The sequence below is a fragment of the Microcebus murinus genome, chromosome 8 (genome assembly GCF_040939455.1).
Source record: "Microcebus murinus isolate Inina chromosome 8, M.murinus_Inina_mat1.0, whole genome shotgun sequence".
Classification (NCBI taxonomy): Eukaryota; Metazoa; Chordata; class Mammalia; order Primates; family Cheirogaleidae; genus Microcebus; species Microcebus murinus.
The window spans coordinates 51,214,148-51,231,230 of record NC_134111.1 but is presented as its reverse complement, the minus strand read 5'-3'; the positions used below and the strand labels follow the sequence as shown (position 1 = coordinate 51,231,230).

Below are 17,083 nucleotides of genomic sequence, written 5' to 3'. Positions count from 1 at the left end.
TGTTTTACTTAGTAAGATAAATGCATGCATAGGAAATATATGTATAATATATTAACATCTATGTATAAAATAGGCAATATATATTACAAAGATATAAAAGTCACAAAAGTGAAAAGACTATTTCCCCAATATGATGCTAACCATATTTGCATATTCAGTATTCATGCCAGGAGTACTAATATTATACAAGTTCCATCTTCATCTTCATCATCATCACAATAACCGCCATATTCTATAAATGCTCACTGCATTCTGGGCATTAGAGAAACTGTATGTCCAGGAGGTAGGTGGTCCCAGCACGGGCGAGTCTGCAGAGTAAGCGAGGCAGACCTGACCAATGAGGACAGCACTCCACATGGACACAGTCGCCTGGTGGCCCTCATTTGCTTGTATATAGACAGAAGCATCGACACACATGACTTCAAGGTACAGAGATGAACAGGAAGGGAACATGGTCATAAACAAGAGATGGCTAAAGTACGCTGCACTCCAGCATCCTTCCTTCCTCCCTCCTGCTCCCATGTCATCTGTGCCCGGCTCTGCAACGGCACTGGTCACGATGGATTCTCACTGATTACATGCTGGTGTCCCTCACTACACTGTGAGCTCCTTGAGGTACAAGGACCACAATGGATTCATCTTCAAGACCATCCCAGAGCCAGAACCATCCACAATGCCTGGAACGATGTAGTAGGCACAAAATAAATGTCGAAGGAACCAATGAATGGATAAAAGTAGAACCACACTACAGCACAATGGAATTTTGTTATAATTTGCTCTGTACTAACATTTATACTTAAATAAAATGTCAAGACAGTAAAGCCTTGGAATCTAAAGCCACTGGGCTAAATTGCTGGCACTCGACTAATTCTAGATAATGCAATGTGACCCTAAAACTCATTCTCTTCCGGACTGCTTGTGTTAGCCTCCTCTCGAGAACTCGACCACAGTTGTAAGGACAAAGGCTCTGGGGCCTCTGGGCTCGTGTCACGCAGGAGCGAGCACAGCACTGAGTGCAAAGCGGACACTTCATAAGCATGTGTTGATAGATCAAAGGGTTTGGCCAACATCCTGCATTGCACAGTCATCCTCTGTACGACTCTTCCTAGAAGGACTGTCCTCAAAGGAAATCTTTAGAAAGCCAGAGAAAAGCTCCACGGCTACAGCTATGTGAGGCAGGTAAGGTTCAGCCACTCGCGGCACAGCGCACGGCAGAGCAGTGACAGGCAGGCCGTTCACGTCCTGGGTACTGGTTGCAGAGCAAATGTCTTTCAACTACAGAGGCCTTAAAATGGAATATAAGCAAGGGCTAAGAACTTGGAAGGCTGCATGATTGTGTGCAAATAAACAGAGGCTTAAAACGTTAGGATCTGCCCCACAGGGAGCTGAAGACGGTCCACACTCCCTGTCTATACCCCCATGTCGTTTGCACCGTGGCCAAGCAGCAGCTGGCAAGGGAGGCTGGAGCGCCCTGTGATAAACACATCACGTAGCACCTTCCTCAGGGCGACAGCTACACTGGCTTCTGATGGCTTTCCTTTCCAGGAGAGGGCAGCACGGCCCATTTGTGACAACTTTTTTTTCAGCCCCTCAATGTTGGAAATATCTATTTAGAAAGCAATGAGTGTGGGTGACTAAAATATTAATAATGTATGAAAAGGACTGTGAGCAGACTCAGGTCTTATGGCACTGGCGGTTGAGGAAAGGTGAGGGTGCTTATAACCTGCAGATGAGGGATTAGCAAGGGAACTAACTAATGCCACATTTGCTACGTTTCTCTCCAAGTGAATGCAAGATATTGTGAAAATCCACTTAACTTCACTAGAGTGCGCAAAATGGCTCTCCCCAAAAGACAAAATTGGGATTATGATGAGGCTAAAACAGGTTCTAAAAAGTCCAAAGAGGAGAATCTTGATTTACCTATAAGCTGATTTGATTAAGCTTGAAACCTATTCATACATCACTTATATAGTTAAACTCTTTCCCCCAAATTCCATGCAGTTTACCTCTAGCTCTTGCTCTTCTGATGTACTTTTCTCAGAAGAGAAGTCTTGTGTGTCCAAAGACGGAAAAAACTACTTTCTCTACTGGCCCCATGGGCTTTCTAAGATACTTTAATAGCTACTCACCTCCATGCCTAGTTTTTTGTAGGATAAATAGAAACGAAGGCTACCACCTGCATAAAAGAGAGCAGGCTATTCAATTATTAGCGTGGGCTGATTAGTCTTTTATTCACAGAAAGCTCCCTGTGGCTCCGAATAAGTGTTTTGGAGACTTGGGGAAGAGTTCTGGCCTCTGGCATTTCCCACACAAGGTAGAGAGAGCACGTTTAGGGAATAGCATTCCTCTGAGACCAGAAGGTGGCTTTGCCATAATGCAAAGGAATCTGCTAAATAGTGTTATTTTGCTTTAAAAAAAGATAATTTCCATCCTAGTGAGCATTCAGATTTTTAATGTTAATATTTAAGTTGGGGACATATCAATGAGGCAAATTACAACAAAGAAAGCTGAATTATGCCCCACAGTGGTGCTATTTGGCCAATTTCCACAAAAGAAAATCTAAAGCTCAGAGCATCTCAAATGGACACCTGAGGCTTACCTAAAGGCCGCAGAAAAAGAAAAAGCTAAGTAGCATTCAAGAATTTTTAGCCACTAGGTTCAATGTGACTGCAAAATGAAGCTCCAGACAAGTTTCGCTGATTGCAGACGCTGCTCAGAGGAGGCGATCCACACCTACCAGTGCATCGAATTGCTCTCGTGGACAAGCAAACAGGCGTCCGTTAATGGTGAGCGTCGTAAATACCGAAACATCATTAGGTTTGAGCACCACCTTTTCTGTGAACATAAAGAGCATGAGATTGCCTATTAAATACATCTGAGATTTGCTGCACTGCCCTAATCACACCAACAAATTGCCAGCTTGCTGAATTACCGGAACACGCAGAGCGACTGCATAAAATATAGTACTGAAGGGACCCACTGAATAAAAAAGACACAGCACTCAGCAGCCCCACGACACTCAGGATGCCTTCAGAAATGACCACAAAACAGGAATGGAAATACCAGAGGGTCAATTCACCCAGTTCTGGGCTGCAGCCATAATTACTATATATACAAAAACCACACTTGCTATTAACATAACAAGTTATGTTTCTAGATGGTAATTACAACCAGTACTTTGGAGATGAAATGATCACTTTTTAAAAACTTACAGGGGTTCTGAGATCCCACATGCAACATTAGATGCAATATTTATTATTATTTTTGCACTTATTCCCTAATTTGGAGGGCAACACTATTAACTAGATTAAGCCTTCTCCTACATTTAAAAAGTTGGTCCATTCATAAGTATTTATTTGGTATTTATTGCAAGCTAGACACTGCTCCAGGCACTGGGGAGACAGAAGGAACCATGCTAAAAACAAACAAACAAAAGAAAAAAAAAGACAGAAAAATCCCATTCTAAAAAGAGCTTACACCATAGTGGGAGATGCAGACAAAGAACAATGTAGATCAATGTATTAGAGAGTGAGGGGAGATGAGGAGGAAAATGCAGCAGGGGAGGGGGTGAGGAAGCTGTGTAAGGGAGAGAGGTTAACATTTTAGACAGGGAATCAAGGAAAGGAAGGAGGCGGCCTCAGTGAGACACTGATGTTGGGTAAGGATGTAAGGGCAGTGCGGGCGTCACCTAGAACATGCAGAGAGGGTCGGCGAGGGCAGGCACGCCGGGCCCTGCGCAGCTGGGACAGAAATGGAAAGGAGATCTTGGGAATCCAACATGCATTTTAAAGTGGGTCCTAACTGTTTACATACTGCCTACTTCCTCCCTCGCCTGGGTGAGACTTGGGGACACGGGCTGTGTCTAACCCATCTTCTCTAAGATGTCACAGCCACACTAAGTGGCCAGTAAACGTATGACGAACAAAAGAATGACATTTCAGGAAAGCATAGTGTAGTTAGGGACAATGAAAGGAATTGTAATCCCGTGGGGGTAAACAGTCCTTATTTTGTTTGATGAGCTGGGCTCCTGCCCTCTCTTCTCGGTACGGAGAGGAGCCACCATCAGCTGAAAAGAATTAGCCTCCAACCCCAGCCTTGGAGAGACCCGTGCTGAGCTTGTCGAGCTGGGTTCCCTCCTGGGGTCCATGTTGCTCAGGGCGCCAAGGCCTTGAGCTTTTTTGACTAGGATTTGTACTGAAGGAACTCCAGGTGGACACCCACATCAGAGCCCTCAATTCCAGCTGCCTCAGGTACACCACTTCACCTCCTTCTGCTTCAGGGTGGGAGCCTAAAAGATAGTGGATATTGGACACCCAGCCCACCTGTAATCATACCAGTCCTGTTATTTGTGGGAGCACTCATAAGCACCAATTCAAACTTCTGGGTTGGCCTGAAATGGCCACGCTAACTCCTTGTGTGGTTTCTGACCGGGCAGGATGTCCCATTTTGCTGAGACTAAAAATGCTCATTAGGATTAGGGCTGTTACCTCCTCCGGAACTCATCTTGACTACAATCAGGCCTTCTCCGGAGCCCAGCTTGTCGGCAACTGCGCTGATGACTTCCTTGACCGAGGCGGACACCGGCACCCGGATGGTTGTGTAGGTGTGGTCTATGCAGTAGACCTTGAACAGCACTACGCAAAGGCAGTGACAATGGGGTAAGTTAGTTTCGGGAGTTCTTAAAAATATCACAAGATAAAGCTGGGCGTGGTGGCTCACGCCTGTAATCCCAGCACTCTGGGAGGCCGAGGCGGGCGGATTGCTCAAGGTCAGGAGTTCGAAACCAGCCTGAGCAAGAGCGAGACACCCGTCTCTACTATAAATAGAAAGAAATTAATTGGCTAACTAATATATATATAGAAAAAATTAGCCAGGCATGGTGGCGCATGCCTGTAGTCCCAGCTACTCGGGAGGCTGAGGCAGCAGGATTGCTTGAGCCTTGGAGTTTGAGGTTGCTGTGAGCTAGGCTGACGCCACGGCACTCACTCTAGCCTGGGCAACAAAGCAAGACTCTGTCTCAAAAAAAACCCAGAAAAATATCACAAGCTATACCAAATATTTAGACATCTTCCAAATCTGCATCACCTTGCCATCCTTACTATTGTATTTATTCTTACTCGTCTACCCCAGTGCCTGCCTCCTTCTAAAACTGCTCACCCTCAGCCTTGGTCTGAGAATGGGTATACTCGTGGCTGCCAACCCCAGCTTAAAAAACAACAACAGATATTGATGAAAAACCCACAAATAGGTCATGGGAGAAAATGGGAAGTATCTTTAGGCCAATGTTTCGGGTCTGCCCTTCTCTCTGAGCCTTTCTTTTTTACTCAAGGGGAAGTGCTATATTGTGCTATATTGTGAGCTGATTACTGGATAACTGCTACCCTGTGCGGCCAGGGGCAGTCAACATCAACACCTCTGCAAACAGGAGTGCTTCCGCCTGGGCTGTTAGCATAGGCTGGCATTCCTGCTTGTTTGCTTCCCTGGTTTGTGTCCTTGGGGCATCAGAACTCAGAGAGGGTTGAGCTCAGCAGATTTAGCTCACCAGACTGAGCTCACCAGACTTGTACGCTGCACCCACGAGCTCACTTCTGAACGCAAAAATCCTGGAAGCCATGGCAGCTACTCTAATTCTTGGGTTTAGAGGCATGTCTGAATGACAAGATTCATTTGGGTCTTAAAATGAAAATTTTCTCATTATAATCATGACTATCTTGGGTTATGATTCTTTGGAGAAATCTTAACCAAACAATAAAAGCCCGCATTTCACCTCCCTGGTGGCTGCTAACAGGGCTGTGGTCAGGGCCAGAGCACTGTCCCTGGGCAGGGGTCCCGGTGTTCTACCTTCTCCTAGGCATCCACAAGGTGCCACATACCGTCTCATCAGCTCTTCCCAGGGGTGGGGCACCTGGACAACCAGGCCCTGAGATAATCTTCATTTCCTTCAAGGAAAGGTGTTAGTTGGGGAGAAGCAGAATCAGGGAAGGGTGGACAAGCACCTTGGGTCCAGGTAGAAATAAGAACATAAATAATCGGACGGCAACAGGGCACCTCCAGGCAAACCATCTGGGGTGCAACAGGGCATCTCCTAGGAAAGCCATTCTGTGGGTCCCAGGTGATGATTCCCAGGGGAAAAGAATTTATTCTGATTCTAAATAATCTACACAACCATGTGTTGGAAGAGAATTTTTACCCTCATCGGAGCCACGGATAGGCTGGCGCTTCTGGGTTCTCTCATCGCTGGTGTTGAACTGTTGCAAAAGAACTTTGTGCTGCAAAAACAATAACCACAGCAAGTGCCATTAGGGAGACTCACTGACACACGCCAGCAACTCAGAGCAAACACATCTGAGAAGCAGGTAGAGTCAAGAAACGAAGACGATATAAAAAAGAAATCAGTTTTATGTATACATTGCAATATAGTATTCTGGAGAATTATAATTTTCCATGACACCTACCTTCTTTTGTGGAGCCTTTGCATCTTCTGAGCTACGAGAAGGAGAGAAAGCACATTATTTAATACCATTGCTACTATTACTTTAAATTGCTTTATTTGTATATAACTTTGATTTACATTAGAAAATGAAATCACAGTATCCCTTCAAGAGGCAATATGAGCTTCCTCATTTTAATACTAAGAGCCCAAAACACGGGGGAGACAGCAAAGACATCAGCTATTGTCATAGGCAGATCTCTGGCAGAACTGAAGTTCAAAGCCAGGATTTCTAGCTTTCGAAGTCTGTCTAGTAGTGTACTCACTCTCTAGTACTATATTTAATCTATAGTAACAGCATGTGAAACCTTCTGTTTTCACTGAGAGGAGACAAATATTCACTCTCAACAGCTTTGGCAGCCGAAACTGAATTTTCTATAAAAGCAATTGCCTTCAAACTTTCTTCAAACACCATTGACCATTTTATTGCTGGATTCAGGGCTTTGAACCTAAGGGACCCAAGTTTATTGAGCAGGACTCCCCACATGCTCTTTTCCTTCCCAGGCTGTCTCCTGGCAGCCCTCCAGCACAAATGCAGCTGAACAGAATCTCAGTCCTTCTGTTCTGGTCTTACTGCACCACCTTGTGCCCTGGGCACAGCCTGCTCAAATCAGAACACTGCATGACCAAGGGAAGACCAGCTTTAACCTTTCTCGTGGGGAGAGGACTTTTTGGAAGAGGTTTTGATTGTGAAGCAGGACTTGCTTGATGAAGGCACACCCCAAAAGCTAAGCCCTTCCTTACATTTGCTTGACAATCTTCTCCAACTCAGGCAGTTGCTCCTTGAGGGCAGCAATCATCCGGGCATCATCTGATACAGACACATAAAACTCCTGTAATTGGCAAAGGTCACAGGCTTTTAACAAGAACTGCAAAAGGCGTACGCTTCTGTAAAGAGCAATAGAGACATGTCCCTATGTCATCTGTTTTCCCAGCATCTCCAGACCATGGTTTCATGGACTAGAGGGGAAAAAAGAAAATGTTATAATATGTCTAAATTCAAAATTGTATATGAGAAAAAGTTTTCAAAATAGTTCATGGTAATGACTGCACGACATTGGAAATGAAATGAATGCCACTGAATTGGACATTTAAAATGGTTAAAATGACAAATTTTATGTTAGATATGTTCAATAAAGATTCAATTTATTAAAAGAAATTGCAAATGAATCGTTTATATGGTATTTATATAAAAAGCAATGTGATGCAATGTTTTGGAATGGGTCATTTTACAGTCTACACTCATAAGAGCACTTTTTTTTTAACCTCAATTGCTTTTTCAGGGAAATTTTAATATTCATTTTAACATGTTTTTAGTCTTTGGTGGTTATTTAATATTTACCACTCATTCCAGTCAAGTGGTGGTGGTAAAATGGAGACATGGTCTTCAGCACTGTTCTGAATTTATGCTGAGTTTGTGCTACCAACTGAGGACTCTTCGCTGACTTCCTGGAACTGTCCTGACCCCCGGCAGCAGCAGGTGTGCCCGCTTGGCTTGAGAGCAGTTGCCTCCCCAGCAGAAGGTAAGAACTATGGCAGTGCCACCTGAACCACCACTTTGGTTCATTGGCAAAATGGTCTTGCACTCCATGAGTAGAGGTCATGAGTCAACACATGACCCCAAGATAATACTATTCCATACCTTTTCCTTTCCTTTCCTTTCCTTTCCTTTCCTTTCCTTTCCTTTCCTTTCCTTTCCTTTCCCTTTCCCTTTCCCTTTCCCTTTCCCTTTCCCTTTCCCTTTCCCTTTCCCTTTCTCTTTCTCTTTCTCTTTTTCTTTTTCTTTTTCTTTTGAGACAGAGTCTCACTTTGTTGCCTGGGCTAGAGTGCCATGGTATCAGCCTAGCTCACAGCAACCTCAACCTCCTGGGCGCAAGTGATCCTTCTGCCTCAGCCTCCCAAGTAGCTGGGATTACAGGCATGTGCCACCATGCTCGGCTAATTTTTTCTACATGTTTTTAGTTGGCCAATTAATTTCTTTCTATTTTAGTAGAGACGGGATCTCGCTCTTGCTCAGGCTGGTTTTGAACTCCTGACCTTGAGCTATACACCTGCCTCGGCCTGCCAGAGAGCTAGGATTACAGGTGTGAGCCACTGCGCCCAGCCTTATTCCACACATTTTCAAAATACTTCATTCTACAGCCTTGAGAGAGAGTCTCATGATCCATCTTTCCTCCCTGCCTCACCCCGCTGCCTGTGAAATGATACAATTAAAAAGGAGAGAGTGTCAGTGTTTCTTATAATTCATTTTAGAATCCCCAGACTGAAAAAGTTGGAAATGGAAGTGACATTGCCTTTTGCCTTCCTCATCTAAGTTTTGGAGGACAGAGTAAGTAATTAAGGGTTAAATGCCACAATCAACGCTATGACATGAGGCTAGAGCTATGGGAAGGAACAGGGAAGTTCAGGTTAAAGCAGTGGTTACGAACTAATGTCACAGTCTAGCACTTCCTGTTTTAGTAATTCCTCAACAAAATTATTTGCCTCGCTCTGCTCAAAAATACCTGACACTTGATCTAGTAATCCCACTTTTAGGAACATAATCCAGGACAGACCTACTTGCACAAAAATGTTCACTGCACTATTATTCTAGGAAGGTGAAAACTGAAAATGATGTAAATGTATTCAACAATGTGGGAACATATAAATGTATCTGTGGCATAGCTACTCAACGGTCATTAGAAACTTTTATTATAAAGAGTGTACTGACATGGAAAAAGCCTTATATAAAGTTAAATGGAAAAAACACCCTGTAAAATGATGGGTACTATGTGATTACAACTACAGAAAACATACAAAGAAAAAGAGACTAGATGAAAATACATTGAAGTGCTACCAGCTATTGAATTCAAATGGCAGGATAATGAATGATGTTTTGCTTTACTTTTTCTATAGCACCTTTCTGATGAATGGACATGTTAACAAAGTCTAGAATTTGCGATTACAGTCTTTCCAGGAAAGCTACTGAGCCTACGGGTAGGTCCCGGTATTGTAGGACAAAGGTACGTTCTTGGAAGGGATGACCCCCACCCTGCCGTGCCCAATACCTCCAGGAAGGCCATAGCCACATCATCCTCCTGCAGGAGGTCTCCATACATGGCAGCCCACTGCAGAACCAGGCGGATGACTCGCCTCTTGTTATTGAGGGCATAATCCATTTTCTCCTGTTCGGTACCTTGTGAAGGCTGTGCGTGGTAAGTGCCAAGGAGTCAAGGAAGAGTTAGCCAGTTCATACTCATTTCACGTGCTCCTCCCAAAGGTAGTGAGTGGTAGATCCCACTTCAGAAAGCCAGCCTTTTAGATTAATGGAATTCCTCATTAGCCCTCCAGAAAACCCACACATAGTGTCTCTACCAAATGCATACAAACACTCATTAACTCCTGCTGACTTTGACCACAGAATTAGACTTTCACTGGCTCCACTTGGCATTGACAAGGACTCTTGTGCCCAGCTCTGGCTCTCATTCCCTGCCGGCCTACACCCTGACCTTTGCCTCTCTGGGTGGTAATGTTTCCGGCTGTGGCTTGTCTCTGGGGGCCTTGCCACCTCTCACTGCTTCCCATAATTCTGCCCACATCTCCATAACCCCCTTCACTGTCCACATTTCAGCTGAGCCCGTCTGAGTGGGCATCTAGTCCTGCCGGGGCCATGGCTGATACAAAGAGCATGCGAGTGGGCAAGCGAGGCTGGAGGCAGATAAACTCACCCAGCGCTCAGGAGAGGAAAGGTTCCTGCCGGTTCGATCCCCTGATGAAGGCTGCAGACACGCTTTTTATACCATGCCTTTTCCTCTTGCTTAGAGCCACAGCTTACTTCATCGGCTCTTTGTGCATTTATGGCTAGACACCTTCGTTATAAGCCCCTTGAGGCTCGGGGTAATGAATATTTGTCTTGTATTCTAACCATGCCTAGCATAGTGGTGTTCATCCAGAAATTTTATTTTCTCATTAATATAACAAATACTTAATGGAATGCCTCCTCTATGCCAAGAGTAAATGTCCCTGCTCTCAGTTGATATTCTTGTATGGATCACAGGAGGGAGAACATAGTAGGTGATCAAGAAATACTTTAGATTAGACATACCATTCCTTTCTCAGTGACTTATGGTTCATATGATAGATAATTATATCCCAAGACAACGTACTCTTTATAACTCACAATGTAACTTGCACAAAAGCATTAAATATCTCAGTTAAACTCTACGTTGTAGCCTTGTGACAAAAGTGTTCCATTTCTACAAGAAATAAACTGGCCCTAAAGGAGCAGAAATGGGCAGGATTACATAGGGAGAGTATAGAGTTGGCTTTGAATCTAAGACTCCTGATTCCAACTAGTTTTCTTATTACACAATACCCCGTGCCTCACAGCTAGCTACAAGACTGGCCATGTCTTAGCTTCCTACCCTGCCTTAAAAGACCCTGTGGAAACTGCCTTGTGGCAGTGCTGTGCTTGAGAACTAAACCAGTAAAGGGCCTTTTCTAAAAGCACTATAAATAATCATGATCAAGGTAAATGACAGAACCTTAAAGCAAAGGTTTACTGCATATAAATGGGTTGCAAAATGGCTTTCATAAATTGAGCACAAGATTCATAAAAAAGAAAATTGCTCAACCTGTATTGCTACAATTCTCTCTGAGCTTATAATAAAAAAAAGGAAGAAAGATCACTTTATGTGAAAATTATTTCGTTTCTGATTAACCCTTTGGTCTCTTGCTTGTATATATTCATAACTCAGTTTTTCTTTCCAAAGAATTACAATGTTGGGCACTACATTTTATGACCATTTTTAATGGCATGTAAGAGCACTGTCAGGCACATTGTGAGTCGCCAAAAGGTAATTCTTGATTGACTGAAAAATATGTACTGGTTCACCCAAGAGTGGGAGGATCTGGGTTCAAGTCTTTTTGCTGCCACTGTCTAGCTATACTATTCTGGGCAAGTCACTTAGCTGCTGTAGAACTCTATTTACTCACCTGTGAAATTAGGTGAGATGAAATAATTTCCAAATTCTCTTTCAACCATCACATTTGATAACACTAAAGCAAAGTGGACCTAAAGAGAACCAGGTACCCCTAACATAATGAAAGTACAATGCTGCTTTTCCATGATGCACTCTTTTGTTTGATTTTATGGTAACTTGTGCTTGTGTAGAAACTTTGGAATAGATCAGGCTTTGGCAGATACTATCTTTTTCATGTCCATGGCGTAAGAGCCAATTGGAGAAAGTAAGAATGGCTAAGATGGGGGGTTAGGGTGTGGGCTGGGGAAGGCCAGCCTCCATAAATACTAGAGGCAGTGAAAATTCTGAAGTCCAAATAGAATATGTTTTAAAGCCTCTGCTAAGCTGAGCTCACGCCTTAAACCAGCCGCCCCGAATACCCTGATGCCACTGTGCTCATGTCATGTTCCTCACCCTGACACTTCCGTGCAGGCTTCTCTCCTCTTCTCTCTTCTAGATCTAAGTAAAAGACAATCTTTTCAATAACCCTGTATTATGAAAAAATGAGCAAAGTTAATTTTTGATCATGTTCTATCAATTAAAAAAAAGTCACACTGTGCCCTAAGGTACTGTATAAACTAGGATCTTAAAAATATCACACTATCCATGTGGCGTGAGTACATTGTGAATCACTCAAAGATGGTAATAGCATAGAGAGGAGATGAAAGCTTTTACTGAGCTGGTATATAGAGTGGTGAGCTCTTAGCCTAAATTTAAGAAACTAACCTCAAGACAGGACAATTAATGTGCTAATGTGGTTTTTAAGAGGGCAGTGTATTTTCAAATAAATTAATATACTTTTCAAAGGAAATACATCAAAGTGCTTTACAAGTACTTAGGCAAAGAAACCATTCACATTGATTCAGCAATTATTTATTAAGAGACTCCTTTGAGTAAGGCACCATGCTAGGTGCTGGTGATAGAATGGACACAGTCCCTATTCACCTGAAATATTAGATTGGAAAATATGCTGAAAAGAAGGTATTTGTGTGAGTAAGAGAGAAAGAGAAAAAGAGAGAGAAAGAGAGATTCTTTCCTATTTGTATGAGGCTGCAATGGTTTGAAATATCAAGTTGGTATCTAGTGGATATATTTCTAACTTTCCAGGTTATCTTGACTTGGACTCAAGGAAGCAATGCAAACTCTTGTGTATTGGATACAGTGACGCCAGCAGCACACCTGCAGCTAATGTATGGGGCCATAGGCTAGGATAATTAAATCTGCACTGTCTCTACAGGTCAGGACAAAGATTTTTCTTGTCCTCTTTCCTGATGGGGAAATCTGTCTTTTGTCCACAATAAAAGGTAGAATACATGGTGAGAAAGATTAATGTGATAACACCTCAAATATCTATAGAGCTTTCCAGTTTATAAAATATGCTCATGTGAGCATATAATGCTTTCTGAAAATCAGAAGAGGAAATATTTACAAGTAAAGAAACTGACATTCCAGGAGAAGAGATCTGCCACGGGGGTTCAGTGAGTAAGTGCCATCCCCACTGTCCTACCCAGTGGCTATAGTGAGTAGACGTCAGTGTCTGGATTCATTAAATTATTAAGAATAATTTCATCTGGGGAGCAAAAATACTAAAGGAAATACAAAAGGAAATACCTCCTCTTTTGTTTCTACTGAAGTTCCCAGTTTCCTCCAGCTGACTCAGGGTGTTAAGCAGCTAAACGAGGGCTGAGCTCCCTGACCTTAATGAATAACCCCACAGCCTCCTGGGAATTAGAATTGACCAAATCCAGAGAGACACAGAGGAGCTTTCTCCCTTTTCTCGTGGAAATTAAGAATTTTTGCCTCTGGAAAAACAAAAGGAAGCACTGATTTATTTCCTTGCCTTTCCCCTCATAGATAGGTATTTATTTATTAAACTGAGGGTGTGGATATTATTTTTATAGCTAGATCCAGGCGTGTGCTCAAGGATTCTGCCTTTCCATAGGCAACGCAAAATAGCTGTTGAATCAGATTCTTAAGCAACACAGAGAAGACTTTATAAGTAATTTATTACACCTGAAAGGGTTCTAGGTGTGGAGCTGGGGTTTCTATTTAGTCCCCTAACAATCTCCCCTGGTTTTTAGAAGGGGTGAAAACTATATTCCCTTCAAGGAGCGGCCTGAGAATAAAGAATATCCCACCAGTTCCCTTGTCTCAATATGTCAAAAGTACAACCTAAAAAGAGTAACATTTCATATATAGCAAGTTTATAAACTGAAACACAGCAGGAAGGGTGGAGGAACATTCTCTGGCTAAAATTGGAATCATGCATTAACCACTTGGTGGAGAAAGCCCTTTGTGAAATAAAATCCAGTTCCTCTCCAGGACAAATAACAATTTAGAAGAGATTATCAATGAATACCATGCACATATGATATGTTAAGAGCAGCAGGAAAATAAAATACATAATAATCCAATGATTTTGTTAAATGATCAGGAAATACTTGTATTGAGTAAGGCCATGTCACAATATCATGACAGCTGGGTTCAGGCAAGATACAATATGGCTGCCTAAACTCCTGAGGGATCTCTTAAGTCCTAGTTTCTTACAAGCCTGTAAGAGAATCCAGAATTATTTACTGAATTGGTATTTTAACACAATTAAGAAAAGGCTTTAAGAGTTGAAATGGCCAAACTCGTCACTGACACACTGAGTTGATTTCAGATGAGTCACAGAATCATAGAGTCTGAGTATCAAGAGCCCTTTGATTGCATGTCCTTCAATTGCATCATCTTAGAAGTAAGAAAATTGAAGCAGAATGAGATTAAGTAATTTTTCCAAATTGATCAATGGAATTCTTGGGACTAAAACTCAGTTCTCTTATTTCCCTCCCCAGCTCTCTTTATACCTTTCTATAGTGTTGTGTTCTTTCTGATATCAACATTTATTTCTTTATTCTACCATATATTATGTAGTATAGTCAGGTGATTTAGAAGTTTGTTGGGAAACAGGGAAATCCATCTAAGAATGTAGAAATTGATCCCCACAAATCCTCAAAACAGACAAAGCACATGCAGAAAATCAAGAGTTAGCTGTTACAGCCTTGACAATTTGACCATCAGGGAGGCGTAGAGTTGCTAATATCTGAATGAGATCCCCTCTGCTATAGCTTCAACCAGCTCTCGACTTATACCTGTCAACTAGGAAAGCAGTGGCTACTACTAGCCAGACATTGTTAAATCTATTGACCATTCAAATTCTAACTTGAAGTTTCTTTCAAGGTTGATACTCTTGAGGTTGAGTATCTCTTATCTGAAATGTTTGGGACCAAAAGTGTTTTTGATTTCAGTTTTTTCCAGGCTTTGAAATATTCACATTATATTTACCAGTTCAGTGTGCCTAATCTGAAAATTCGGAATCTGAAATGCTCCAATGGGCACTTCCTTTGAGTGTCATGTTGGATTTCAAAAAATTTCAAATTTTGGAGTATTTTGGATTTTGGATTTTCAGATTAGGCATACTTAACATGTAATAAAGATTTCTCACCACCGAGGAGCCTTAAAGCAGAATCCTTAAGAGTGAGAACCATGTCTCAAACTCATCGTGCATTTTCTAGTTAAGGACCGGGCATGCAGAAACACAAAAACTTTGAAGTTTGTTGATTGACTTGTCACCTTAAACAATTAATCACATTGTTTAGAATGCTATATATAATGCACTTTTCTTAAAAAAAATCTTCAAAAAAGTCACAACTCTTTAAGATCCTTTATCTAAATTACCTGAAATCCCATTTTGTCAAAATGTCAAACAGAGATCAAAGATACATTCTAAATAAATTCATAAAGAATTCAATGTCACTAGGTACACTAAGTCTGCACAAATTCCAAAACATCTGGTACATCTTTTAGGCAAAATCTTTCAGTTGTTCGGTATTTAATCTACACGATGACAAACTTTCCGAGTGACTAAATCTTCATTGAATCGAACCACCTCCTTTGGCATTTGAGGACAGACTAGATCTGTTTTCAGTGAGGAATTAGGGCTGAAAATCAGAAGAGGTAAAGGCCACAGTGTAGGCTACAGTCTTTCTACCCTGCCAACAGCAGGCTTAATATTCCATTGAGTCATTTTCCTCATGCCGGCTCTGCCGTTCAAACACTGTAATTATTTCATATATTTTTACCTAGTTATTATCTTACTCACCACAGGCACCTGTAATTTTTCTGCATTTTTTTTTTTTACTGCTCATTTACTTATTCTTAATTCAGTTAATAATGGTTCCATGTATTAAAATTATCATGGGGCAAGTAAGTGAAAACCTCCTAGGATGTAGAGGCAGCAGATTCATTTACAGCGTACAACAGGGAATAAAATATTATGTATACTTTTTGCAGTAAGTACATGCTAATTATGCAGCTATTTATAAAACACTTAACAACATTCAAACTGATACTCTTCAATGTTGTTGTTTTTAAAACCCTGCTTTGCATATAAGATCTCTGCTTGCAGCTGAAAACAAACTTTGGGGGTCATCTGCACGCTGACGAGACCAAGTTTTTGTACAGTCTTTATGATACGCCATGTTCCTCCCATGACGGTACAATAATAATAGCAACATCTATATGGCTTTAAGGTTTATAATGTACTTTCATACACATAACCTCATTTGATCTTCACAAAAACCTGGTAAAGGGGATAGGGCAAGTATAATTACCCCTATTACATAGAAGACACTCAGAGAGGTTAAGGATAATTGCCAAGTAATATAGCTTGTAAGATGCAGGTTTTTTGGTTTTTTTTCTTTCTTTTCTTTTTTTTTAGTGATGGGGTCTTGTTCTGTCATGCAGTGCCATGATCATAGCACACTGCAACCTCCAACTCCTGGGCTCAAACAATCCTCCCAAGTAGCTGGGGCTTACAGGAGCATGCCGCCATGCCTGGTTAAGTTTTAAATTTTATTTAAATTTTTATTTGTGTAAAGATGGGGGCTTGCTATATTGTCCAACCTGGTCTCAAACTCCTGGCCTCAAGTGATCCTCCTGCTTTGGCCTCCCAAAGCATTGGGATTATTTGTATTCTCATGAACATACTGCATCAAGGAAGGAGTAGATCTGGTGGCCAGAATGTTGGGCTGCTCCACAAAGGCAAGAAGCCCCAGATTACAGTAGGAAAAGCGGAAGCTCTGAAGTCAGAAAGCCTGTGTTTAAGACCTGTGTCTTGACCACGTGTGGGGCTCAAGCCTGTAATCCCAGTGCTTTGGGATTTTTTCTGACTGTTCACTCACTTCAGCTTTATCCTAGGGTTCATTCCCCTCCCAGTCACAGGATAGCTGCTGCTGGCAATTGGGGTTATAGGCATCTCGTTATTTCTCTTAAATGTTGAAAAGATTTTACCCAGAAGCCCAGGAAGCTTCTCTTTGAATATCACTGGCCCAGTCCAGCTTGAGCCTGCCATTTGAGAACCAGTCACTGGCAAGGACAGCCAATTACTACAAGTGGCTAGAGTGATGACCAAGATGGCATGAATATTAGGGAATCAACCATCATTACTAGTGGTACATGGACTTCCTCCAAATACATTCAGTACATGCAGATTCTTGGGTAGTTATTTGGCCTCCCTGTGCCTTGATTTCTCTTATATGTCAAATGAAATAAA

At 42.0% G+C, this 17,083-nt stretch overlaps 1 protein-coding gene across 5 annotated transcripts in view; it reads right to left on the bottom strand.

The window, feature by feature from the left end:
• Positions 1-17,083, bottom strand: part of RAPGEF4 (Rap guanine nucleotide exchange factor 4) — a 286,204-nt gene that overhangs the window by 24,818 nt on the left and 244,303 nt on the right. For all 5 annotated transcript variants that reach the window (XM_012781949.3, XM_012781950.3, XM_012781951.3 and 2 more), the window contains 6 exons: positions 9,538-9,688; positions 7,235-7,323; positions 6,456-6,486; positions 6,191-6,269; positions 4,488-4,634; positions 2,738-2,835 (listed from right to left, as the gene is read on the bottom strand). In XM_012781949.3, the coding sequence (XP_012637403.1) occupies positions 2,738-2,835; positions 4,488-4,634; positions 6,191-6,269; positions 6,456-6,486; positions 7,235-7,323; positions 9,538-9,688 (595 nt within the window). The remainder of the gene's footprint in view (positions 1-2,737; positions 2,836-4,487; positions 4,635-6,190; positions 6,270-6,455; positions 6,487-7,234; positions 7,324-9,537; positions 9,689-17,083) is intronic.